Source organism: Bufo gargarizans, chromosome 2 (assembly GCF_014858855.1).
Source record: "Bufo gargarizans isolate SCDJY-AF-19 chromosome 2, ASM1485885v1, whole genome shotgun sequence".
Classification (NCBI taxonomy): Eukaryota; Metazoa; Chordata; class Amphibia; order Anura; family Bufonidae; genus Bufo; species Bufo gargarizans.
The window spans coordinates 571,971,722-571,998,074 of NC_058081.1; the positions used below are offsets into that span (position 1 = coordinate 571,971,722).

General features: G+C 43.4%; 1 protein-coding gene across 1 annotated transcript in view; it reads left to right on the plus strand.

Annotated features, from left to right (window-relative positions):
* Window positions 1-26,353, plus strand: part of OPCML (opioid binding protein/cell adhesion molecule like) — a 206,975-nt gene that overhangs the window by 150,747 nt on the left and 29,875 nt on the right. The window contains exon 2 of the mRNA XM_044278210.1: window positions 24,097-24,329. Coding sequence (XP_044134145.1) covers window positions 24,097-24,329 — 233 coding nt within the window. The remainder of the gene's footprint in view (window positions 1-24,096; window positions 24,330-26,353) is intronic.

Consider the following 26,353-nt stretch of genomic DNA (forward strand, 5'->3'; position numbering starts at 1 on the left):
GACATCAGTGATGATTTAGGACACAGGTTGCTAGTACTTTCTCCAATAAGAACAGCAGCAGCATGGAGCAGCAATAAATTCTCTCCTGTGTAAGCTGAAGGGATTTCAACGCAGAGATGAGAAGCATGGTTTACAAAATGCCGCCCTCTACAGGCTCTAAAGTGTACCGCTTGAGGGAAGATGCATGAGTTGCCTCATGCAAGATGAGCCTCGGAAGGTGGAAAGAACTGAAAACAATCCCTTCAGCTTACACAATGGAGGAGATTCATCAAGACTGGCTTTCCCACATGCCAGTCTTGAGCTCTTTGCACTGGCATGAGATGCCTCTTAATAAATTAGTCGTATTTGACTTCAGCTATAACTTCTGCCGCTTTCTGCTAAGTTTCTTCTGTCAGTTTCTCCTGCTAAGCCCCACCCCTTTTATCTCCAATTTGGAAAAGTGACAAGAAGCTTGAAAAGTCACAAATTATGGACATCTACCGTGCTCCATAATCTGCAACTTTTTCACGTGACAATAGTGGCATAAAACCATTTGTAAATGCCCCCCCAATGTCAGCATTGTATTGTCCTCCTAACAGTCTCCTCTTTCCCTGAGGGACCACTATGGCGATAAGTGGGAATTATGTTATGGGGGCTTTTTTAATACTGGGGGCACTATAGGGGGCATTAATACTATAGGAGCACTATAGGCAGACATTATTACTTCTGGGGCAAACTATGGGGGCCTTATTACTACTGTAGGGGCTCATTACTACTGGTGGTAGCCCAACAGATTTTAAGGGCATCTGTCAGCAGATTTGCACCTATGGAATTGACTGATCTGTTACATGTACAATTGGCAGCTGAAGGCATCTGTGTTAGTCCCATGTACATATGTGCCCACATTGTTGAGAAAAATATGTTTTAATATATGCAAATGAGCCTCTAGGAGCAACGGGGGCGTTGCTGTTACACCTAGAGGCTCTGCTTTTTCTGTAACTTCCACTCCCTCTCTACTTTGATTGACAGGATTAGTTGTGATGACGTTTTCACTGCCTGGCCTTGTCAATCAAAGTAACATATGAACACAGATGCCTTCAGCTGCCAAGCACCGTTTCATAGATACAAATCTGCTGACATATGCCAGTTTTCCTGTGCAAGTAAACCCTGAAATATCCACCCAATCTTACATTTTAGCTTCTGTCACATGGACCTGCCAAGCTGCAACAATATTTTTAAGGGGTGTGAGCCTCTTAATAAATTTGCCGCATCTCGCTTCACTGCAAATTAGATCAAATGCCAGTCTTGATAAACTCCCCCTTTGTAAGCACAACCTAAGGCCTCTTTCACACGACAGTATGTCCATTTCAGTGTTTTGCGGTCCGTTTTTCACGGATCCGTTGTTCCGTTTTTTGCTTCCGTTGTGGTTCCGTTTCGTTGTTCCGTTCCGTTTTTCCGTATGGCAAATACAGTATACAGTAATTTCATATAAAAAATTGGGCTGGGCATAACATTTTCAATAGATGGTTCCGCAAAAAACGGAACGGATACGGAAGACATACGGATGCATTTCCGTATGCATTCCGTTTTTTTGCGGACCCATAGACTTTAATGGAGCCACGGAACGTGATTTGCGGCCAAATATAGGACATGTTCTATCTTTAAACGGAACGGAAAAACGGAAATACGGAAACGGAATGCACACGGAGTACATTCCGTTTTTTTTGCGGAACCATTGAAATGAATGGTTCCGTATACGGACCGCAAAAAACGGCCCGCAAAACGGAAAAAAAAAACGGTCGTGTGAAAGAGGCCTAAATGAATGAAAACCATAACGTGTGATTTCAGTACATGAAGACTGACCATGACTTATGACTCTAAACGCTTTTTCTTCCTTCATAACGAAGGTTGTGCGCATATTATTGTATTTTCATTCCAGCAATGTACCTTTGTGTATAGAAGGGTGAAGGCCTCCAGGTCTCAAGTATGGTGCAGATGCATCACAAACATCTTCATCTCTCATCACTGAACCTAAAGGCAGCATTTACATAGCAACTAACCAGCTCTAAAGAGCTGCACAGATATACAACGTGGTGTCCAGATATAGGAGAACCTCCACTAATTATAACACCAGCAACGTAACACAAACTGACATTGAAACTAAGAGATTTGTATATATGGGCATCTTCTGACATAAATATTTTAGCTGGTATACGGTATACATCTAGCATTCACTGATATGCAGAATGTGAGCATAACCTAGGAGTCTTCGTGTATATAATTATATACGTGCAGGTGGTATACGTTATGTATATTCTTGTATATAGTGATAACCAGCACGCCCTCTACAGGCTCTAAAGTGTACCGCTTGAGGGAAGATGCATGAGTTGCCTCATACAAGGTGAGTCTCGGAAGGTGGAAAGAACTGAAAACAATCCCTTCAGCTTACACAATGGAGGAGATTCATCAAGACTGGTGGTATACTGCATAGGTTATACATCTTTTTTTATATAGTGATATGGTTCATGCTGGCATAATATGGGTACTATCTGGTATATAATTTTAATTGTGCAGCTGGTATAAGTTATGTATCTTCTTGTATATAGTCATATGCAACATGCTGATATAACCTGGGTATCTTCTGGCATTTCATTACATATGTGTAGGTGGTATGTGATATGGGTCAAGCTGGTATAACCTGGGTATCTTCTAGGAAATAATGGTGATCATTACATCTGGGTTGCAGTAAATATTTGGTAGAAATTTAGGACAGTGTTACCTTGTCGGCCTTATATTCCTCAGTGTATGGATGAATGTGGCTTTGGGGGTTGGTGAGGGAGTTCCTTTTTATCCTTCCAGATAAATGGTTACTTCCCATATATTGTTCTGGATGATTAGCTATGGGTACAATGCTTATCTCATCCTTGATTTCACTCTATTATCCCTCCTTACTCATAACCGTGTGAAGATTGTCCTCGATATGGATGAATTGCCCCTCCTTCACCTCTTGTATTTTCAATTCTTTTCAGATCATTGATGATTATATTGTGAGCACTTGTATAACTCTCCAAGGCTCCTGAATAAATTACAGTCTTTCCATTTATTCACATGAGGTTTGCTATTAATAACAATTAGAATGTGTTTCTGTGTTGTATGGATGGATTATGGCGTATGCCTCAAGGTTGTAGATTATATAGACACCTAACAACGACCTTCACAAGGTGACCGGGCACAATCAGCTCTGTTGCACCAATATTTGTTATGGATGGACTACATAACTATGTTCCCTGCAGTTGGACTTAAACTTTGGGCACAGGGTCATGTTTTATTCAGGGAAGGTTTTTCCAGTGATGGGAATCAATCCCAAATTTGGCATTAATTTTGCAGCTTTGGCCTAGAGTAGTAGGGTAGTACTAGAGTTGTACATTATGACCCCATATGTGGCTTTCCCGATAGTCAGTGGCTTTGTGGCCAGTCTCTGTCCTGTACAGTCATAACTTTAAATGTGTGGTTCTTACCTCAGTAATCCACTACTTGGTACAAGTCAGTCCTGATACCAACCAACCCATTAATAAAAACCTATCTGGCAACTCAGGAATGTACAGGTTACCTCCCAGTTTCGCTACCTGGAGACTGAGACTTCTCACAAGGTCTCTGACGATATCCCCTGAATTTTTTCGCACTGATGGGAACTTTAAAATGAAAGCTTATTCCAGACTAGAGTTTTCATTTGAACCTTTCATTAAACCTAATAAAATGACCCCCTTGTGTACATACTGTACAGTCTCCCAGTATAGCTAGCTACCTTACTACCTATTCTATAAAAATTGACCAAGAGGATTTATCTGGGATGAAGCAGTTCCCAGGATCAAACTGCAAACTTTTCAATTATCAGTTGATAAAGGGGTGTTAGCAGTCCCAAACCCACCACCCTACTTTTTAATTGCACAGCAACATGCAGCATTTTTACGGATGGCGATCATTTGGACTCTAGTGGAAGCATTGGGTCAGTTTGATGAACAGGCAGAGCTCAGGATCAACACGGTAAACAGGCAGAGCTCAGGGCGGGTGGAACAGGATCAACACGGTAAACAGGCAGAGGTCAGACACGGGAGTTCAGAAGACACAAAGGGAGAGATTTATCAAACTGGTGTAAAGTGGAACTTGCTTAGATGCCCATAGCAACCAGATTCCTCCTTTCATTTTTCACAGCTCCTTTGGAAAATGAAAGGTGGAATCTGATTGGTTGTTATGGGCAACTAAGCCAGTTCTACTTTACACCAGTTTGATAAATCTCTGCCAAAATGTATTTGCAGGGACTAGCGAAGCTAGGGACCTTATTGCTTATATATATCAGGTTGAGGATCAATTAGTGCGCATACACACTGGCCATTTAAAAGTTTGGGGAGAACAAGTGTCACGCCCATTCAGGTGGCATGCTTACTCTGTTCAGATGCCTGATCTCCAGAGAAGCATGTCCACTTGTTACATATGATGTGCACATGCCCTGTTATACAGAGATTCCAGGAGACAGTTGTCAAAAAGTGTAATAAAACTATGTGAGCAAAAAAACTATTTAAAGAATTAAGTTATTTTTGTGAATCTGTGGCCTTACAATGTCAAGGTAGTACTTAAAGTTGTGATTTTTGCCAGTTCCTGTGCTCCCGCTTTCTGAATCCGTGTAGTCACATGACATTAATTTAACATTTTAGGCTACTTTCACACTCGCATTTGGTGCCGATCCGTCATGGATCTGCACGGACGTCTCAGAACGGATCCGTTTGCATTATCTGTAACAGCCAAGACGGATCCGTCTTGAACACCATTGAAAGTCAAGGGGGGTCGGATCAGTTTTCTATTGTGCCAGATTGTGTCATAGAAAACGGATCTGTCCCCATTGACTTACATTGTGTGTCAGAACGGATCAGCTTGGCTCCATTTCGTCAGACAGACACCAAAATGCTGCGTTTTTGTGTCCATCTTCAAAGCGGAATAGAGACAGAGGCAAACTGATGCATTCTGAGCGGATCCTTATCCATTCAGAATGCATTAGGGCAAAACTGATCCATTTTGAACCGCTTGTGAGAGCCCTGAACGGATCTCACAAACGGAAAGCCAAAACGCCAGTGTGAAAGTAGCCTTAATGCTATCGAGAAATTTTTCCTAAACCCACAAAATCCTTTAGAGAATTTTCAGTTATTCTTAGCACTGCAAGGTTTTTTACTGTGATATTCGGGGAAGTGAGAACAAGGTGAATATTCTTGTTGGATATGATGTGGACATGTTACATTGCTGACATCTGATTGTTTATACTGTTGGACAGGGAGATATTTTGGTTATTGAACCATTATTGGAAAATCATCAGTCTGTTGGTTGAGCTCAATGTTGTTACATAGATACAACAATTGGTTATGAGGTTTACAGGTGCCTCAAAGATGGATGTATATAATACAATACAAATAATACAAGGAAACACAAACCTCAACGTGACCAAAAGCATCAGAAAGGTGAGAGCAGCTCAGATACTACAGCGGGGACGAACCTGTGCAGTGCTCAGGGTACACGGGTCTTCATTGATAATCCACTGTGCATGTAGTAAATAAACCCCGGGAATTGAGGAGGGTCTATTAAATTGAGGCTTTGGTGTCTAAGTAACATGTGAGTCCACAGACAGTCAACTCTGGATGTGGATCTGTAAAGGAAAGTTATAAGTGTTGGACCATCATCCTTCTCATTATAATCTGAGGGCTAAATTTTATTTCAACTCAATAAGGAACGTGTTTATGTACCCCTCTCCCCATTTCTTTACTTCCCTCCTTGCCCCTCTTGTAGTACCCTTTATTCTCCCCCCACAAAGAGTGAAGTGCACCTATTCCTGCATCTCCCCTCATCCCCATCACACTTTTTTTATTTTTTTTTATTTAGGCTCTGTGTGTCCCCCCCCCCCCCCCCCACAATGATGTCAGAATAGAGGGGGCGCAGTCATTAATCGGAGTGATCAATCAAGGAAAGCTGTGAGTTTAGGATACTGGTCTACAGTTACCACGAAAGGGTCCCGTCTCCCCTGTCCATCTGTTAGGGAGAGGCGTACGGTTGCTCAGGGAGCAGGTGCGGGATAAGCACACTGTGTGAGATTGGATCCTCAGCTGCTGATTGAGATCTGTGTTCACTTAGAAACGGATTTACAAACCGCATCAGTGAATGAGAGGGATGATTTGCCGTGTTATGACCTGTAATAAGCTCTCTGCTCCCAGACATCACTGTCCTTCCTTCTAAATCTCCTGTCTCATTTCTACAGTGCAGATGGGGAGCGTCAGGGATCATTTTGCAGGAGCAATTTTCAGGCCACCAGTGTCAGTTTCTGTCCTATTTTCTATTTCCATGTATCTCTAGAATGACAACAGGATAAACATATCTGTAACCTGCTTGGGTGACAGGGCTCCTCACTGCTTAGAGCTGCATGGGGCTTACTCTGTAGAGGGGCCAACCGCACCATAATCCTCAGGAGATGTGTAGGGTCAATGACCAAATTATACTGGAAACATCTTCCAACTAATGATATCCTGTGCTAATACTCAGCATGGGCCTCCTCCTCTTCTCATATAGCAGGGAACTGTTCACATCATGAGTAGAACTGAAGAACAGCTAAACCTGGGCCAAAGGTGCCATATGACTGAGGCCGAATGCACACGGCCGTGTTCCGCGGCCGAGAGCGGTCTGTGGTATGCCGGGCTGGATTCCTGTTCAGAGCAGGAGCGCACAGCGTCATTGGTTTCTATGACGCTGTGCGCTTCATGCCGCCGCTGCACTACAGTAATACACTCGTATAGTATATTACTGTAGTGCAGCGGCAACATAAAGCGCACGGCGTCATAGCAACCAATGACGCCATGCACTCCTGCTCTGAACAGGAATCCAGCCCGACATACCACGGACCGCTCTCGACCGTGGAACACGGCTGTGTGCATTCGGCCTAAGGCTACTTTCACACTCACGTTTGGTGCGGATCCGTCATGGATCTGCACATATGGATCTGCACCGATAATACAACCGCATGCATCCGTTCAAAACTGATCCGTTTGTATTATCTTTAACATTGGCCAAACGGATCCGTTTTGAACACCATTCAAAGTCAATGGGGGGGCGGATCCGTTTTGCATTGTGTCAGTGCAAATTCGTTTGCCTCTGCATCGTCAGGCGGACACCAAAACGTTGCAAGCAGCGTTTGGGTGTCCACCTCCAGAGCGGAATGGAGACTGGTCAGAGGCAAACTGATGTATTCTGAATGGATCCTTATCCATTCAGAATGCATTAGGATCTCACAAACAGAATCCAAAACGCCAGTGTGAAAGTAGCCTTAGCAGTCTGACCATGACTATAATACATGCACAAAGCAGTTAAAACACATCATTGACATTTTACATAGATGAGCTATGTTCTGGAGGAAGATCCAAGGACATATCAGTGCTCTTACATTACATCTTCCTTGGCCTTTTCTTTCATTATAACAGTGATCTTGAGAAATATGTAATGTGACTCAATTTGCCTGGAAGTACAATTTACAAGACATCGCCCACCCCCACTCTGAAGAGGGCAGCTGGCAGGAGGTAAATACAGCACATACAGCGTATGTTCCTACCAAATTCAGGCTGACGGTGTGGGGAACAAGTCTAAAGAAGGCAACTGAAAAGTTGGGAGCTTTTTTTCTTTTGGCAAATTCTCAGTGTGTACAGAGCATACAACCTAGAAGTGACTACTCATACATACATACACAACTGTCCTGTTCGTAAATGGTGCTGTACTGAGACCCAAGAATAAAGCGTGATAAGTAGCTAGAAATATCTGTATCATGCAGATTTAAGGTCTTTTTCTTGCTAAATGCCTGGATCTCTCTGTTGTGATGTCAGAGGGATTTCATGTACCAATCAGATGTCTTCCCCTGCTAGAGACCCTTCCCTGAGCAGGCATTCTCATAAAAAGATAGAGAGCAGCTGCATCGCCCCCTCCCCTCTCACAGCAAGCAGTTTCACAGGACACAGGCTGCTGGAAAGTAAGGAGATGACAAATGCCCCCTGCTGGGAGGGGGGCAGTACGGCAATTTCTTACTAAATATGTTTATATAATGGTTGGGGTTACATTTTTCTAAATCACCTGCAGAGACAAAGTTAAATATTAACCCCTTCCGTACACAGCCAGTTTTCATATTTTTGTTTTTCCCTCTCCACTTTCCAAGAGCCATAACGTTTTTAATTTGTCATCAATATAGCACCAAGGACTAGCTTAAGGCCGGATCCGGATCAATGCCTTTCAATGGGCATTCATTCCGGATCCGGCCTTGCGGCAAGTCTTCAGGATTTTTGGCCGGAGCAAAAAGCGCAGCATGCTGCGCTATTTGCTGCGGCCAAAAAACGTTCCGTTCCGGAACTGAAGACATCCTGAACGGATTTCACTCCATTCAGAATGCATTAGGATAATCCTGATCAGGATTCTTCCGGCATAGAGCCCCGACGACGGAACTCTATGCCGGAAGACAATAACGCAGGTGTGAAAGAGCCCTTAAAGAAGTTTTCTGCTTGCCCTATATTGATGACCTATCTTTAGCATAGGCCATCAATATCAAATCGGCACGGGTCCAACTTCTGGCACCCCCACCAATCAGTGTATTCTGCTGGTCAGTGCAATTAAAATACATTTATATTGTTTTTGTTATGTTTTACCACATAACAAAATAGCTTTGTGTTGCCATACTTTTTATCTGATTGCTCAAATGTTGTGCATGCTAATAACTAGGTCATCTGAGGGATTATACGACCAGAATTGACATTATTGCAGGCATATGTTAGGCTACTTTCACACTGGCGTTTTGGCTTTCCGTTTCTGAGATCAGTTCAGGGCTCTCACAAGCATGCCTTCTAAATGGATAAGGATCCGCTCAGAATGCATCAGTTTGGCTCCGTTTGCCTCCATTCCGCTTTGGAGGCAGACACCAAAACACTGCTTGCAGCGTTTTGGTGTCCGTCTGACGAAACGGAGTAAAACGGATCCGTCCTGACAACACAATGTAAGTCAATGGGGACAGATCCGTTTTCACTGACACAGTATGGCTCTGGGTTGAAATAATAAATGGGACCACAGGTAATATGAAACTACACCCCCATGGTATCTGAGCATTTGACCCCATAAGCATTTTTAAAAAATTAATGAGCATGGGACTGTGCAAAATCAAATATTGCAGGTTTTCAACATACCTAGAATTTCAGTGCCCAGTATGCCGTGCCCACCGTGGAATCGGAGACACACCACACCCTTTAAACTGTTGGGTGGGTTCTACTGGGTATGGAAATGCCAGAAATCTTGAGGTCAACTGCTGTTTGGGTACGGTGCCTCTGGGAACCAGTACAGCCATTTTCTGACATAGTTTCTGGGACATAGTTGATTCACCGTGTGAATCCTTTGAGATATAATAGAAATAATACTATCTCAAGGTGTACTTTGGAGCATCTGATTGCGGTCCCATGAAGCCTCCTGATGTAAATAGAATTAGGGCGTTCGGGACTTTAGATTAGGGTGAGGTTCGGGTCAGGGCCGCCCCTTTCGGGGCGATGACACCGTATTAGGAGGTCATTAGGGAACACCAGTCCAAGTAGGGTATATTAGGGACAGTATCAGATCCCTTACCCCGGCTCCACATCGCTATTTAACTTTTTGTACCTTGGAGTGTTTTTCATTGAACTGGCACCTCATTTACATCTACGTGACGATACCCCACTGGACCGGTGAAATATACCCATTTTTACCAGTCTCAAATAATGGCTATGGTTACTTTGTCCAGTCAACGGAACCTCTATGCAATTCTGGCTTGGGCCCTGTATTTGGCTCTTGATTAATATCTCGAGCTCCGTGTGAGGTCCTTTGGTTGTGTTTTTGTTTGTCTACAGTGGATATAAAAAGTCTACACACCCCTGTTAAAATGTCAGGTTTCTGTGATGAAAAAAAATGAGACAAAGATAAATCATTTCAGAACTTTTTCCACCTTTAATGTGACCAATATACTGTACAACTCAATTCCTTCCAGAAATTTTCTTAGTCGCAACCCACAGCAAAAGCCATGGTCCACAGAGAGCTTCCAAAGCAACAGAGGGATCTCATTGTTAAGGGCTGTTTCACACGAGCGGATGCCGTGCGTGGCGCCCGCTCCGTGAAAGAGTGCCAAGACCCGATGCAGACTGCAGAGGCACGGAGCATTAACATGACTGATAATGATCCGTGCCTCTCTGTGACCTCTTTACTACGAAATCACAGTTGTCAGTGAAGTATGGTGGTGGCAGCATCATGCTTTGGGGCCGTTTTTCTTAAGCTGGAACTGGGGCCTTAGTTAAGCTAGAGGGAATTATGAACAGTTCCAAATACCAGTCAATATTGGCACAAAACCTTTAAACTTCAGGCTTCTGCTAGAAAGCTGAACATGAAAAGGAATTCATCTTTCAGCATGACAACGACCCAAAGCATACATCCAAATCAACAAAGGAATGGCTTCACCAGAAAAGATTAAAGTTTTGGAATGGCCCAGCCAGAGTCCAGACCTGAATTCGACTGAAAATCTGTGGGGTGATCTGAAGAGGGCCGTGCACAGGAGATGCCCTCGCAATCTGACAGATTTGGAGTGTTTTTGCAAAGAAGAGTGGGCAAATCTTGCCAAGTCAAAATGTGCCATGCTGATAGACTCATACCCCAAAAGACTGAGTGCTGTAATAAAATCAAACGGTGCTTCAACAAAGTATTAGTTTAAGGGTGTGCACACTTATGCAACCATATTATTTTATTTTTTATATTTTTTTCCCTCTGCTTAAAAGATTTCAGTTTGTTTTTCAATTAAGTGGTACAGTTTATAGGTCACATTAAGGCCTCATGCGCACGACCGTTGCTGTGTTCCGTTCCGCAAAATGGGGTTCCGTTGTTCCGTGATCCATTTCAGTTTTTGTTTCCGTGTGTCTTCCTTTATTTTTGGAGGATCACCAGACATAAAGGAAAGTAAAAAAAAAATCTAAGACAGGTTTGCCATGCAAATGATAGGAAAAAAACGGACGCGGATGACAATCTTGTGTGCCTCCGTGTTTTTTTAGCGGTCCCATTAACTTGAATGGGTCTGCCAACCGTTTTCCATGAAAAATAATAGGACAGGTTATATTTTTTTGATGGACTGGAACCACGGATCACGGCCGCGGATGACAAACGGTGCATTAGCCGAGTTTTCAACGGACCCATTGAAAGCCAATTGGTCCGCAGAAAATCACGGAAAACGGCACAACGGACACGGAATAAAACAACGGTCGTGTGCATGAGGCCTAAAGATGGAAAAAGTTCTGAAATAATTTACCTTTGTCTCATTTTTTTTTTTTTACATCACAGAAACCTGACATTTTAACAGGGGTGTGTAGACTTTTTATATCCACTTTACATCTCTCTCGGATAGGCGATCCCTTTTTATTTTTCCATTTTCTGACAACCATACATTTATTTTTCTCTGAATGGAGCTGTGTTGGGGGCTTATTTTTTACGGGATGAGTTGCCTCATCATTGGTTCTATTTTGGGGTACATAAAACTTCTGGATCACTTTTAATTTCGCTTTATGCGAAGCAGGATAAAGAAATGTCAGCAACTCTATTACTCTTTGAGGTTTTTTTTATTGCACCGTATACTGAGCAGGAAAAATGAATTGTTATCTTTAGGCCTCATGCACACGACAGTATTTTTTCACGGTCCGCAAAACGGGGTTCCGTGATCCGTGTCCGTTTATTCTTCCGTGTGTCTTCCTTGATTTTTGGAGGATCACCAGACCAGAAAAGTGAAATAAAAAAAAAATCTAAGTCAAGTTTGCCTTGAAAATGATAGGAAAAAAATGGACATGGATCACGGACGCGGATGACAATCTTGTGTACCTCCGTGTTTTTTCACGGACCCATTGACTTGAATGGGTCCACGAACCGTTGTCCGTGAAAAAAATAGGACAGGTCCTATTTTTTTGATGGACAGGAAACACGGATCACTGATGCGGATGACAAAAAGTGCATTCTACGAGTTTTCAACGGACCCATTGAAAGTCAATGGGTCTGCAGAAAATCACGGAAAAAGGAACAACGGACACGGATGCACACAACGGTCGTGTACATGAGGCCTTATTCTGCTGGTCAGTACGATTACAGAGATACCAATATTTTTTTTTTTTATGTTTTACCATTTTTAATGTTAATGCTGGCGATTTGGTTTGAGGGCTTTTATTTTTGTGGGATGAGGGGATTGGTACTTTTTTGGGGTAAATATGACTTTTTGATTGCTTGGTATTACACTTTTTGTGAGGCAAGGTGACCAAATAATGGCTGCCTAGGCACAGTTTTTATAAAAATATTTTACGACATTGACCTGACATGGGTAGATCATCAGATTTTTTTTTTAGCTGGTTGTTACAGATGGGACGATACCCAATATGTCTATTTTTTATTTTTGTCTTGTTTTGTCTTGCCATTTTCTGAAAGGCATATTTTTCATGTTAGGACATTTTTTTTTTTTTGCAGGATTTTTAGGGTACATTCACTTTTTATGAGGCCAGGTGACAAAAAATTGCTGATTTTGCACAGTATTTTTTTTTTTACAGGGTTCACCTGATGGAGTGGATCATGTGATTTATAATTTTTTATTTTTTTTATACAGCAGGTGGTTACTAACGTGGCAATACCTAATGTCTCATTTTATTCTTCCATTTGTTACAATTTTATATCTTTATTATGGGAAAGGGGCTTTATTTTTTACTTGAAACTTTTTTTTATTATGTAAAAATAAATTTTTCACCTTTTTTGACTTTTTATTTTTGTCCTACCAGGGGACTTCAATATTTGGGGGTTTGATCTCCTCTACAATGCATTACAATACATCGTGTCAGCTTTTACACTGACAGAGTGTCTATGAGACCCAGCCTGGGGGCTGGATCTTACAGGCTTAAAAGCTGGCAGACTCCGATGCCTTTGCAAGGTATGCCATAACAGCAATGGGCTCGTAGATGGTGCCTGTACCATCCGCAAACCCTGTGCATGCTGCAGTGAGCGCTGATGCAAGGGGTTAATAGGCCGGCATTGGTGTATTCACAGATGCTGGAGTTTACAGCAGGGGCTCGGCTGTCAGTAATAGCTGGGTCCCTGCCGCTGATCAAGCGGGCACAGCTTCTGCACCTACCTGATCAACTGGTTCTTAAAGGGGTATTCACATCTGAGATAATGGGGACATATCGCTAGGACCCACACCTATATCAAGAACTGAGTGTTGAAGGTGGTTGGCGGAGGACGCCGGGTTTCCCTGGGTCTGGTCACCACCAAGCATTCTCTCCATTAAAGTGAATGGGCGTGCACCATGATTGCTCGGCCAGCGCTCTCATTAATTTCTATGGGGCCGATGAAAATATTGCCAAGTCACTGCCCCCATTAATTTTTATGGGGCCGACGAAAATAGCCAAGCCAGTGCTCGGCTATTTTTAGCAGCCCCCATAGAAAGGAACAAAGGGTGGTTGTGCCTTCCACCACTTTCAGGGCTCTGTTCTCAGTATCGGATATGCCCCCATTGTCTGAGATGAGAATACCCCTTTAAGATACGTCCTGCAGCGCCATACATTTACGGCATAGGTCGTTTACGGGTTAAATCTATGCTTATGCCGGACCTTTCACCACTCCTGACATGCCTGTTTTAATAGCAATATGCATTCCCCATGTACTAACAGTTCTGGATCATCTATTCTTATGGCTCTATCTTGTGCCATTCCTTTATTATTTCTACTAGAAGTTATGAATAAATTCAATTTCAGTAAAGGTACTTTCACACTTGCGTTTTGAGGATCCAGCAGGCAATTCCCTTGCCGGATCCGGAAATCCGTATGCAAACGGATATCATTTGTAGATTGATACGGATACAGATCCGTCTGACAAATGCATTGAAATTCCGGATCCGTCTCTCCGGTTTCATCCAGAAAAATGGATCCAGTATTTATTTTTTTCCGCATTTTTAAAGGTCTGCACATGCCCAGACCGGGAAACCGGGTCAGTTTTTCAGGAAAACTTGGTACCGAAGACGGCAATTAATACATTTCAGTATTTTCTCCGGCCAAATACCGTAAGAGCGACTGAACTGAAGACATCCTGGTGCATACTGAACAGAATGCTTTCCATTCAGAATGCATTAGGATAAAACTTAAGCGGGTTTTTTTTCAGGTACTGAGCCCCTGTGACGGAACTAAATACCGGAAAAGAATAACACTAGTGTGAAAGTACCCTAAGGGTACAGAGGGGAGGTAACAAGTTGGGGGTGGGTATCTGCACAGACTGACTCTATCCATTCAGTGCTGCCATTTTCAGACTGTGCAGGTATACGCCCCCATCTTGTTACACTCCCCCCCCCCCCGTCTGTACCCTTACTGCAGACTGCTAGTCATTATTCATAACTTCTAGAGGAATGGGACAATATACAAACATAAGAATAGATGGTCCAGAATTGTTAGTACATGGTGAATGCATAATGCTATTAAAACAGAGATGTCAGGAGAGGTGAAAGGTCCTCTTTAAGCTCTATCAGAAAAACATATTTCCAACCACTAGATATATTATGATATTAATCTGTGCAGAATTTTTAAATTGTCAAAAAAGAAATAAAAAAATAACATGGTATTCAAGGGAGGGCATTCCCTTTAAGTTAGCAGTTCACTATGTGATACCGTTATTGGGCAAGAGGTACACACAATTTTGTGATCTTTGGATATGGTTACCATAAAATGTCAGTAGGTATATACAGTATTCACCATGTCTTATAACTACACACTGTATAATGCAGCACAGAAAGAACTAGATAGATCACTTATAAATAGTGGCAAGAAGTGAGAAGAACTATGAGGTGGGTTCAAGAAATGCCTGTGGATGGGGTTAACGAGTCTTGTTGCATAGTATATACGATACATGCATCATATATAGTGATGCCTAGTAGCAGAGAAATGAGTGCAGCAAATAGTCATCTATGGTTGGCAATATCACAATATGACAACACTGGCAAATGAGTGCCTTAAAAAAGTATTCATACCCATGCATTTGTATTTAGCCTCCTGCACTCTGACACCCCTAAATAACTTCCAGTGTGACCAATTGCCTTCAGAAGTCACCTAATTAGTAAATAGAGTCCACCTGTATGTATATTATTCCCTGTATAAGTACAGCTATTCTATGAAAGCCTCAGAGGTTTGTTAGAGAATATTAGTGACCAAACAGCATTATGAAAACCAAGTTACACACCATCCAAAAAAGATCCAAAAGCCATCATTACAGAGCGACGTTTGGATGTTGTAGGTTTGTATGGTTGCTGGGCGTGTGGGGTGCAATAGCCAGTAACACAACAAATGTCTATTTTACTTAAAGAAGTTATCCCATGACTAATGTAAAAAATGAAAGTGAAAACCTCTGAACCCTGCCTGCACCTCACATGGATCCAGAGATCTCCCCATTTATTACTCTGCTAGATTTATATCAAGCTGACAGCTCAGGGGGTGTGTCATTTCTGCTGCAGCTCAGGGGGCGTGTCTCAGCTCTCCCTATCACAGCTCAGGGGGCAGTTGAAGGATGAAACTGAGCATGTGCGGCCTTTTTAATGAGCAGGTCAAAGAAATAAGAAAAAAAGAAAACAGCAGGTTGCGCTATACATATACATTTTAATAACCCAGTGACTACGCTAAATTTTGTATTACGTGCAATTACAAAAGTATTCAGATCCAGGTGCTGGTTTGTAAACTGTAGAATATTTTTCATGGGACAACCCCTTTAAGTGTTAAATCGGAGTTGTTGTACATACAATAATAACAGACACAGTTCCATCTGTACACAGTGTAATTCTCCCCCAGACAGCGATGTAAGGATTTGGGCAAGAGGTACACACAATTTTGTGATCTTTGGATATGGTTACCATAAAATGTCAGTAGGACATTTGTTGGGTGTTATGGTCCTGTGCCATCTCTATCTGCCTCAGGTCTCCTCCAGTAGAATCTATGGTGGACAATTGTACTTTTATAATAGTGACTGTAATGTCCACTTAGTGATACGACTGGCCAAGCCCTTTCCAGATGTGAAGGGTGTCTTAGCGGTGTCCCTCACAGCAGCAAAGTCTGAATAGCTGAAGTAGCAAGTTACCTTGCTGACTCCCATGCTTGACTATGCAGATTCTAGCTTTCCTACTGCCTCCTTTTAGTTTATCTCTCTCTGCTTGTAGATCTTACAGAGATCAATGAGTCTCTATAACTTGATGCCTAATACTAAGGAGTGGAGCACAAGGCTTTTGCTTCCTCTCTCCTTCACTGTTAACACTAGTCTCCTGGTTAGGGATGGTACCAGCCCACGTAGAGCCTACTACAAGAGCCAAGCCAGGATTGTGAACCCTAGTGGTGCCATTCATACATAGCTATGCTAGGTTCATACATGGCATAACATAACATTACATAAAAAAGAAACAATCTGCAGAAAGCCCCTTACTCTAGGGTACTGTAGCCATACAGTGGGATCTATCAACCAGAGGTGTACGTTTACATGCAGCAATCTTTTTTATTGGCCTACCCAAAATAGAAGTCAGATTTGTGCTACAGAAGTTTTTCTGTTGGATCGGACCAGACTAGTTAGTCGGCACTCCCCACATGCATCAGTGAGCACTGGGTGCTCATGTTTCTGTTGGACCTCGTTTGGTAGGTAGGAGGCACAGCATACCAGTGACACCCCATAAGATCTGCTGTTTTAGAGATGGTCTGACTGATCTAGCCATCACAATTTGTCTCTTGTCAGAGTCACTCAGGTCTTTACAGGGACCCATTTTTCTGCTTCTGACAGAAGAACTGACTGTTCACTTGCTGCCTAATATATCCCATTCTTTGACACTGTGTCATTTAATGAGATCATTACTCTTATTAACTTTACCTGTCAGTAGTTTTAATGTTATGGCTGAATATATCCAGAGGGCTTTTCTCCTACAGAGGGAGAGATGAACCTCTCCCACATCTCCAGACATTACAGGGGACATCTAGGACTGATGTGTCCTCTCTTCTTGATGCTGGTAAAGTGATTTGAGATTGACGGCTGATTAATAACATTATTATCGGTGCTGCTGGCAGCATATGAGGAGTGCGTCAGGCCCGCTACAAGGATGGCTGGCGTCCTGCCCAGGAATCTCACCGCTACCGGCCATAATTCCATCTTTCCCTCCTCAGTCCCCCCGCATGTATCAGCAAACTCCCCCTTCTTAATGAAATTAGCAGAGCTTGAGTCTGACACTGCGTGTAAATCAGCTGAATTGTGTTCGTCTCCATGTCCAGTGACACTCGCTCGCAAAACCTTCACACTTCATTAGGGAGGTGGCTGCATTAACCCTTTCATCCTCCCCTCTATGTAAACCCTGAATAATGTATGACCTGAGTCTACAATGTGTCCAATCTATAAGATACAAAGTATCCAGAAGAGAATAGTCTGCCTTTTTTCTATGTCTCTTGTAGGCTGAAACGATTATTCGAATCAATCTAGTAACTCAACACAAAGAAAATCCTTGATGCAAACTTTTAGCATCGAGGATCCGTTTGTACCACGAGACCATAGAGCAGTGATGGCTAACCTTGGCACTCCAGCTGTGGTAAAACTACAACTCCCAAGATGCCCCCCCTTGCTTGGCTGCTCTCAGAATTCTGTAGAAATTAATGGAGCATGCTGGGAGTCGTAGTTTCACCACAGCTGGAGTGCCAAGGTTAGCCATCACTGCCATAGAGTGTGAGTGAAGCGCTTGCTATTATTCACCACTCCGTGGTCTCCCGATGGCCGGCGTCACGCTGCACTGTCCTCCTTACGTACACACATCATCAGGATGTAGCACACCTAAGCGCGCACTATGACCTGACGCTGTGTGATGTCAGGTCCCAGGGCATCTCGTGAAGAAAAGGGTGGATGAGCTGTGGGGTGTCAGTGACGCCCATGGCAGGAGAGGTAAGTATTTGATTTGACTGCCGCTGCGGCTGGGCACTGATGGCTAGGAGGGAGAGTGGGAGAACTGAAGGCATGGAGGAGTTCATAGCAGTGGGGGAAGCTGATGGCACTGGGGGGAGCTTGAAGGCATGGGGGAGTTCATGGCACTTGAGGGAGCTGTGGCACTGGAGGAGGAACTGATGGCACAGGGGAAGGGGAACTTATGGCATTGGGGAGAAACTGATGGCATGATGGAGCAGATGGCACAGGTTGGGGGGACTGATGGCACTGGGGAGGAACTAATGGCACTGGAGGAGGAACTGATGGCACAAGGGAGGTGGAACTGATGGCACTAGAGGGGAGCTAATGGCACTGGGGAAGAGCTGATGGCACTGGAGTAGGAACTGATGGCACAAGGGAGGGTGAGCTGATGGCATGGGGCAACTGATGGCACTGGGGGGAGCTGATGGCATGGGGCAACTGATGGCATGGAGGAGTTCATGGCAATGGGGGAGGAACTGATGACACTGGGGAGAGGACTGATGGCATGGAGGGGGGGATGATGGTGCTGAGAACTGAAGGCATGGAGGGGACTGATGGCAGGGGCGAGGGGACTAATGACAGGGGGGGTCTGATGATGGAATATGGGGCTGATGAGTTTTTATAGAAAACATTCTTTTAATAGATTTTTTCTTATTAGAGTACTCTGTAAATCGGATTACTCGAATAATTGATAGCTGCAGCCCTAGTCCCTTGTTTCTTCTTGTCTGATCATTTTGGTTGTGGCGGCAGTCAAGTGGCGTAAATCCCTGCTGCAGTCTAATAATATGACTTCATAGAACAGACTAAATAATATCACAGGGGTAGCCCTGAGAGGAAAGGTATGCAAGAACCTTATGGATGTGAATCACAATCATCTGATGTCAGATGACCTAATATGATATAATAGCACTATGCACCTCCAGCCTCACCAAAAATAACATTTCCCATTATGATCCATATCATATTTAGTAATAGTAAGGGTACTTTCACACTAGCATTATTCTTTTCCGGCACTGAGTTCCGTGCTAGGGGCTCAATACCGGAAAAGAACTGATCAGTTTGATTGTAATGCATTCTGAATAGAGAGAAATCCGTTCAGGATGCATCAGGATGTCTTCAGTTCAGACTTTTTGACTTATCAGGACGGAGATAATACCGCAGCATGCTAAGGTTTCATCTCCGTCCAAAACTCTGGAATACTTGCCGGATAAGCATTTTTTTTCCCCATTAACATGTGTTAATGCCGGATCCGGCCCCGAGTGGTCTGGAAAAACAGATCTGGTATTGTGGTCTGCGCATGCTTAGACTGCAAAAAAATTGAAAAAAATAAATGCCGGATCCGTTTTTCCAGATGACCTGGAGAGACAGATCCGGCATTTCAATGCATTTGTCATACAGAACAGGATCCTGATCCACCTGACAAATGCCATCAGTTTGCATGCATTTTGATGGAACTGCCTGCCGGAATCCTCTGTCGCAAGTGTGAAAGTAGCCTTATAATGAGAATCTGTGTAGATCATTTGCATATGATGAAGTAACAGATGGAACAAATGATACAGTTAATTATAGTTACTGTCAGTGAAAAGTGTCCCCGTCACATCCCGCTTACATGTAAAATCCTTCAAACCATCTCCACTATGTATCAATCACCTTATCAATGCCAAAAATCACCACCTGCCGGATGGTAAAAGCCTAGAAGAACGCGCCTCATCATTCAGTGCTCACTTATAGTTCCTTTACTGTATCCATATACGTGAGAGAGGAAACCGCATAAAAACCGGTTATCGGTTATTGAGGGACCAACGTCTGACTCGCCATTGCTTCAGGAACCCTAATATAACAGAGCGACCTTCATTACAGGAAGGGTTAACGGACCCCATAGGTTTACATGTACTCATCAGTTAGGTCTACTGTATATTTGGGCTGGTTACGCCCCTCTGCAGGAAGGGAACTGGTGAAGATCTATAGAGGCCGCTGCACATAAGCTTCTCTTACATTGTTCTAATCCATTCACTTAGAGCAGGATATCTGTAACAGCCGATCGATCCTCACATGGCGTTAATGAATTTAGGATAATGCCACCTTAATCCTCCCTGGCTTTCTGGAGACTCCCCAGAGCTGGCTGCACTCACAGCTTTACACGTTCTCCGAATCCTCTTAAGGCGACCCCTAACTCGCCTCCTTCCCTTGTTCTACAGAGCAGTTCCCTCTACACATTGTCACGCTGACTTGCACAGTGATTTTCAATCGTAGCTGCACTTTAGCTCACCCCAGAGAAGGCCACATATAATCCTGAACGATTGCCAGTTAGATATTAGCCTCTGCTGGTTCAGTGTCTGTATAATCAACTGCAGAATATTGTATAGAGAGAATGGAAACGTTGGACTCCAATGATACTAATCACTTTTCTGCTATTGTCAGCGCTTGTGTTGTATGCAGGGTGATTCTATAGATGGTCATATGACTGTGGCCCATATTCCCTTTCCTTCAATTGTATGGGGGCTGTTGGTCAGTGAAAACGGACAAAATAGGACATGTCCGCTATTCATGGGCTGTTAAAAAATTTGCCCGTGTGAATACTCCTATAAACTATAATTGTTCTTAAAACGGTCATGCTACAGTCATTAAAAAAAAGGTCCGTCATACGGCTGTGTGTATGTAGCCATATATAGGATTGTTGACACATTACAGGCTGCGTCATGTGTCAATTCCAGGATCTGGTGTGGTTCTCCTCCATTGTTACATTCTGGGTTCTGTATTGAAATGACCAGTTCAGATGAGGTTTTCAGCTCCATTTATTTAAATGACAGAAGAACACTTTGCTGCCTGGGCAGCGGATGCGCGGCTTACTGAACACAAGCTGGACTTTCTTCAATTTTCTGTCCTCTAATTCACTTCTGTCACCACTTTGGGGAAACATGCAGCGCTTAAGAGCAGGAGAACTAATTCCGGAAAGAAAGAGAAAAGGCCATTACCTAGTTTTAAAAAACATTTGTGCTGTGAGGAGCGAAAGTTCCTGACGCGTTTCAATGTGTGTTATTGAGTGGAACCTGCGCTGCCGGGGAGCAAGCTCAAAAGCCAGAGCATAGAAAGTGCACGGCCTCGATCTGCTCCTGGTGGTCATTGAAGGCTGCATCTGTACAGAGTAGAATAATCACGTTTCCAGCAGAGAGAGTTTCCAACAGCTTCCAGTTGCTGAGCCCTGATCAATACCAAATGCCAAACCAGCATCATAGAGGCACGGACTGGTTGCTGGAATATGATGGGTTAATGATGGACGCTAGGTGCTGATTACTGTGTACACAGACTTCGGACCCCTTCAGGCAGACCATATTAGAATAGTTGCCTAAATTTTCAATTAAAACCATTAAAGCCCCATACTGTAGGCTGACTATGCCACCCATTGAGAGCGTTTGTTATAACACTGTATACCAGCAGTATTAATATGCCTTTTGAAAGAGTTAAAGAGTAACTGTCAGGGGCGTCATGCTGCCATTATTGACAGGCTCATTGGTTACAAACAACTATGTTTTACTCTAAAGCGTACATTGTTTAACCTGGTGAGGAGATGAGTCGCGACTCGCGAGGCAGCATCCCGTCCGAAAATACTTCATTTACAGGTCGTCTCCCAGATGAGTGAAAAGAAGCTTCCGCATTTCAGAGCTGTTTGTAACCACAGAGCCTTTCTGGAGGGCAGCATTAAGCTCCTGACAGGTTCCCCTTAATACAGCTACAGAAAGAAAGCTGTTCTACATTTAGAATCAGCGATGGATATGCCGAAGTTATGTAGAGGCTAAAGCCTCTACATAAAATTCGGCGATCCACCACCAGCTATAGGGCTTATTAAGACCGGCGCCTAAAACACCACTCTTAATAAATGTGCCCAATGGAGTCTATTCCAAGAGGTAGCAGCCTGGTGCGTTCCCTGAAATGAAAGCCAGATTCTTTACAGTGGCTAAAGAGTGAATACCAGGGAACCCCCAAGATAACGTCTTTCAAGATAATGTCTTTAAGTCAAATCCACTGGTTGCCGCAGTGGTTCTAAACCCACCACCATAACACCTCCCTTTGCAGACTATGCATTTCAGTACAGTAGAAAAGTTATGCTAAAAAGGACACTCATTGAGCGGCCCAGATTTACTGTTCGATTTACAGATTACACCCATCTGTACCTTTATCCATAAACTTTTATCAGGAAAAAGAGAAGAAAGGTATGACACAGAGTAACAAAAAACATGCTCCAGAATTGTTATTACATGGGGAATGCAAGTAGCTATTAAAACAGCTAACAGGTCCTGTTTAAGCCATCTATTGGTTGGGATAGTTCGGAAATTTTTTACACATAATTTTATCACAATTTGGGACATTTTGTTGCATCTTAGGTCACACCCCCTTCCTCAAGCGGGCCTGCTAACAATGGCCAAAATTCACAACTTTTTTTTTAAACATTTGCCAGCATAGCCACTTGTCATACAATGCATAAAATTTGTAGATATAATGGAGTGCTCATCAGTTGGGAATCTACATTGAACAAAAGTACACTTTCGGTTTTGCTCACATTTTGCATGAGCTGAACTCAAAGATCTGAAACATTTTCTACATATGGTACACAAAAGACCCATTATTCTCAAATATTGTTCACAAATCTGTCTAAATCTGTGTTAGTGAGCACTTCTCCTTTGCCGAGATAATCCATCCCACCTCACAGGTGTGGCATATCAAGGTGCGATTAGACAGCATGAATATTGCACAAGTGTGCCTTAGACTGACCACAATATAAGACCACTCTGAAATGTGCAGTTTGATCACACAGCACAATGCCACAGATGTCGCAACGTTTGAGGGAGCCTGCAATTGGCATGCTGACTGCAGAATGTCTACCAGAGCTGTTGCCCGTGCAATGAATGTTAATTTCTCTATCATAAGCCATCTCCAAAGGCGTTTCAGAGAATTTGGCAGTACATCCAACCAGGCCTCACAACCGCAGACCATGTGTAACCACACCAGCCCAGGACCTCCACATCCAGCATGTTCACCTGAAACCAGCCACCCGGATAGCTGCAGCAACAATCGGTTTGTATAACCAAATACTTTATGCACAAACTGTCAGAAACTGTCTCAGGGAAGCTCATCTACATGCTCGTCGTCCTCATCGGGGTCTGGACCTGACTGCAGTTTGTCGTCGTAACCGACTTGAGTGGGCAAATGCTCATATTAGATGGCGTCTGGCACGTTGGAAGGGCGTTCTGTTCATGGATGAGTCCCGGTTTTCCCTGTTCAGGGCAGATGGCAGACAGCGTGTGTGGCGTTGTGTCGGTGGGGTGAGCGGTTTGCTGACATCAACGTTGTGGATTGAGTGGCCCATGCTGGTGGTGGGATTATGGTATGGGCAGGCGTATGTTATGGACAACGAACACAGGTGCATTTTATTGATGAATGTATTTTGAATGCACAGAGATACCGTGACGAGATCCTGAGGCCCATTGTTGTGCCATTCATCCACGACCATCACCTCATGTTGCAGCATGATAATGCACGTCCCCATATTGCAAGGATCTGTACACAATTCCTGAAAGATGAAAACATCCCAGTTCTTGCATGGCCAGCATACTCACCGGACAGGTCACCCATTGAGCATGTTTTGAATGCTCTGGATCGTAGTATACAACAGTGTGTTCCATTTCCTGCCAATATTCTGCACAGCTATTGAAGAGGAGTGGACCAACATTCCACAGGCCACATACTGACTGGTTTTCTGACTCCCCCCAGTAAGGCAAAACTGTGCACATTTAAGAGTGGACCTGTGAGGAGTGATGGATTATCTCGGCAAAGGAGAAGTGCTCACTAACAAAGGTTTAGACGTTTGTGAACAATATTTGAGAGTGATGGGTCTTTTGTGTATGTAGAAAATGTTTCAGATCTTTGAGTTCAGCCTATGCAAAATGGGAGCAAAACCGAAAGTGTTGCGTTTATATATTTCTTTTCAGTGTACAAACAACATATATGATATCAAGTATATTGAAGAGTTGTATCTTTACCAGATTCTCCTTCTCTCTGCAGGTGCATGCTGGACAACAGAGTGACCCGAGTGGCCTGGCTGAATCGTAGCTCCATTTTATACACCGGCAATGACAAGTGGTCCATAGATCCCCGTGTGGTACTTCTGGCGAACACCAAAGTCCAGTACAGCATTGAGATCCAGAATGTGGGCATTTATGACGAGGGACCTTATATCTGCTCCCTGCAGACAGACAATCACCCCAAAACCTCCCGGGTGCACCTCATTGTACAAGGTGAGTTTGAAGCTCATCACTAAGTCAATTTTAGATGGAGTAGAGCTGTTGATTCATCATCAAGTGCTTTAGGTAGTACTCCTGCCATGTCACCCGCTATACTGGAGAGAAGCCAAGAGTGTGCATTATATTCCTGCGGCACATTAGCCTGGCTCATCTGTATACATCTATATACATCTGTATATCTATTTTATTTTCAGTAATTGTCAGGTATGCGAGTGTTGATGGACTCATCTCCCATGACCTCACGTCACTTGTATTTGTGTGGTTAGCCTCCATGATGTCACCTTCCTTCACGCTCCGCGATCTCATAAGCAGAGAAATCTGTTTATGAGTTTGAAATGCTTCATCTCTCTTCACCACCGAGTCTAGGAGCAGCCTTATAAATAAATCCTTAAACTACAACCCAAGAGGAATATTTCATGTCTACCCTTGTACATTTCCTTGCAACTTATGTGTAGAGGTCAGGTACAGAGAAAGATAATGAAAGGGCAGCGCAGTATTCCCCACCACTGGCTCTCGAGTCTCCCATTAATCACTGGCACCAGAGTCAGAACCATATGACCTGGGAGTAACACCAGGCTCCTCTTAGATTTTCATCTATACGACTCCTGTGTAACAGACCATACACCTCGCCATTTACTAGCTCACATCTCAGAGAAATGCTTTCTGCTATTAGCAGACTTAATTACTATTTCCATGGAAGAAGGTGTACACAAGAAGCACTGGGCGAGCATTGCTTTTCTGCTCACTCATCCCTGTAACAGTGCATGATATGGCACATACAGATGTAGTAAAGTTAACACACACGCTTAATTAGATGCGTTAACTAAACTAGTTGTGTTAGGCCGACACCTTCAATTTCTTTTCAATGGCTTTTGTTACAGGATATCACAACAAGTTAAGAAATTTGAGTTAAAGGGGTTTTGACACTTCAGCAGGTGGCATTCATCATGTAGAGAAAGTTAATACAAGCCACTTACTAATGTATTGTGATTGTCTATATTGCCTCCTTTACTGGATTGATACATTTTTCCATCACATTATACACTGCACGTTTCCATGGTTATATCCTCCGTGCAATCCAGCAGCGGTGGCTGTGCTTGCACACTACAGGAAAAAGAACATCGGCCAGTGCTTTTTCCTATAGTGTGAAATCACGACCACTGCTGCTGGATTGCAGGGTGATCGTAACCATGGAAATGAGCAGTGTATAAGGTGATGGTAAAAGGAAACAAGCCAGCAAAGGAGGCAATATGGAGAATCACAATACAATGGTACAGGAGCAATTCTAGGGTCTCAAAAGAACGGGGGCCAAAGCCCCAATTTTCTAAGTCGAACCTCCCCCCCCCCCACACACGCACACGCACACTCTAGAACTAAAGAAATTTTACAGCAGTACATACCGCACACATACAGTGCCTCCCAGGTGACGTCTCCTCTGATGTCGATCTTCTCTGTCATCATCTCCATTCGGTCCGGACCACTTCTTTCAGCCGCACCTAGTCTCTACAGAGTTTGACACATAGACATCTTAGCTTCCTCACTTTTCTATCATCATCCCCAACCTGGAGTCCTTATCCTGCTGCTCGCTGTGCTCCCCAATACCCCCAAATACTTTCCTGAAGAAAACTTATTCCAACCAATAGTAATTCTCTTCTAGAATGCCCTCATTAGTAATACTGCCCCCTACAGTTATAATGCTCCCCAAGAGTGCCTCCATTAGTAGAAGGGCCCTTCAGTATTAATAATGCCCCACAGAGTGCCCAGTAGAAATAAGGCCCCCCTATTGTTACCCCAGTGGTAATAAAATTCTCTACAGACCCCTCAGTAGTAATAAGGCACGCACTGTGCTCTTAGTAGAAATAATATCTATAAGTCACTCCTATAGAGCACCCAATAGTAAGAAGACCTTCAGTATTAATAATACCCTCACAGAGCCACAGTAGTAAAAATCTAATTATTTACAATTGGTCAAATAAAACTGTAGTAAAAAGGCCCCCCTAATTGTGCTCCCAGTGGTA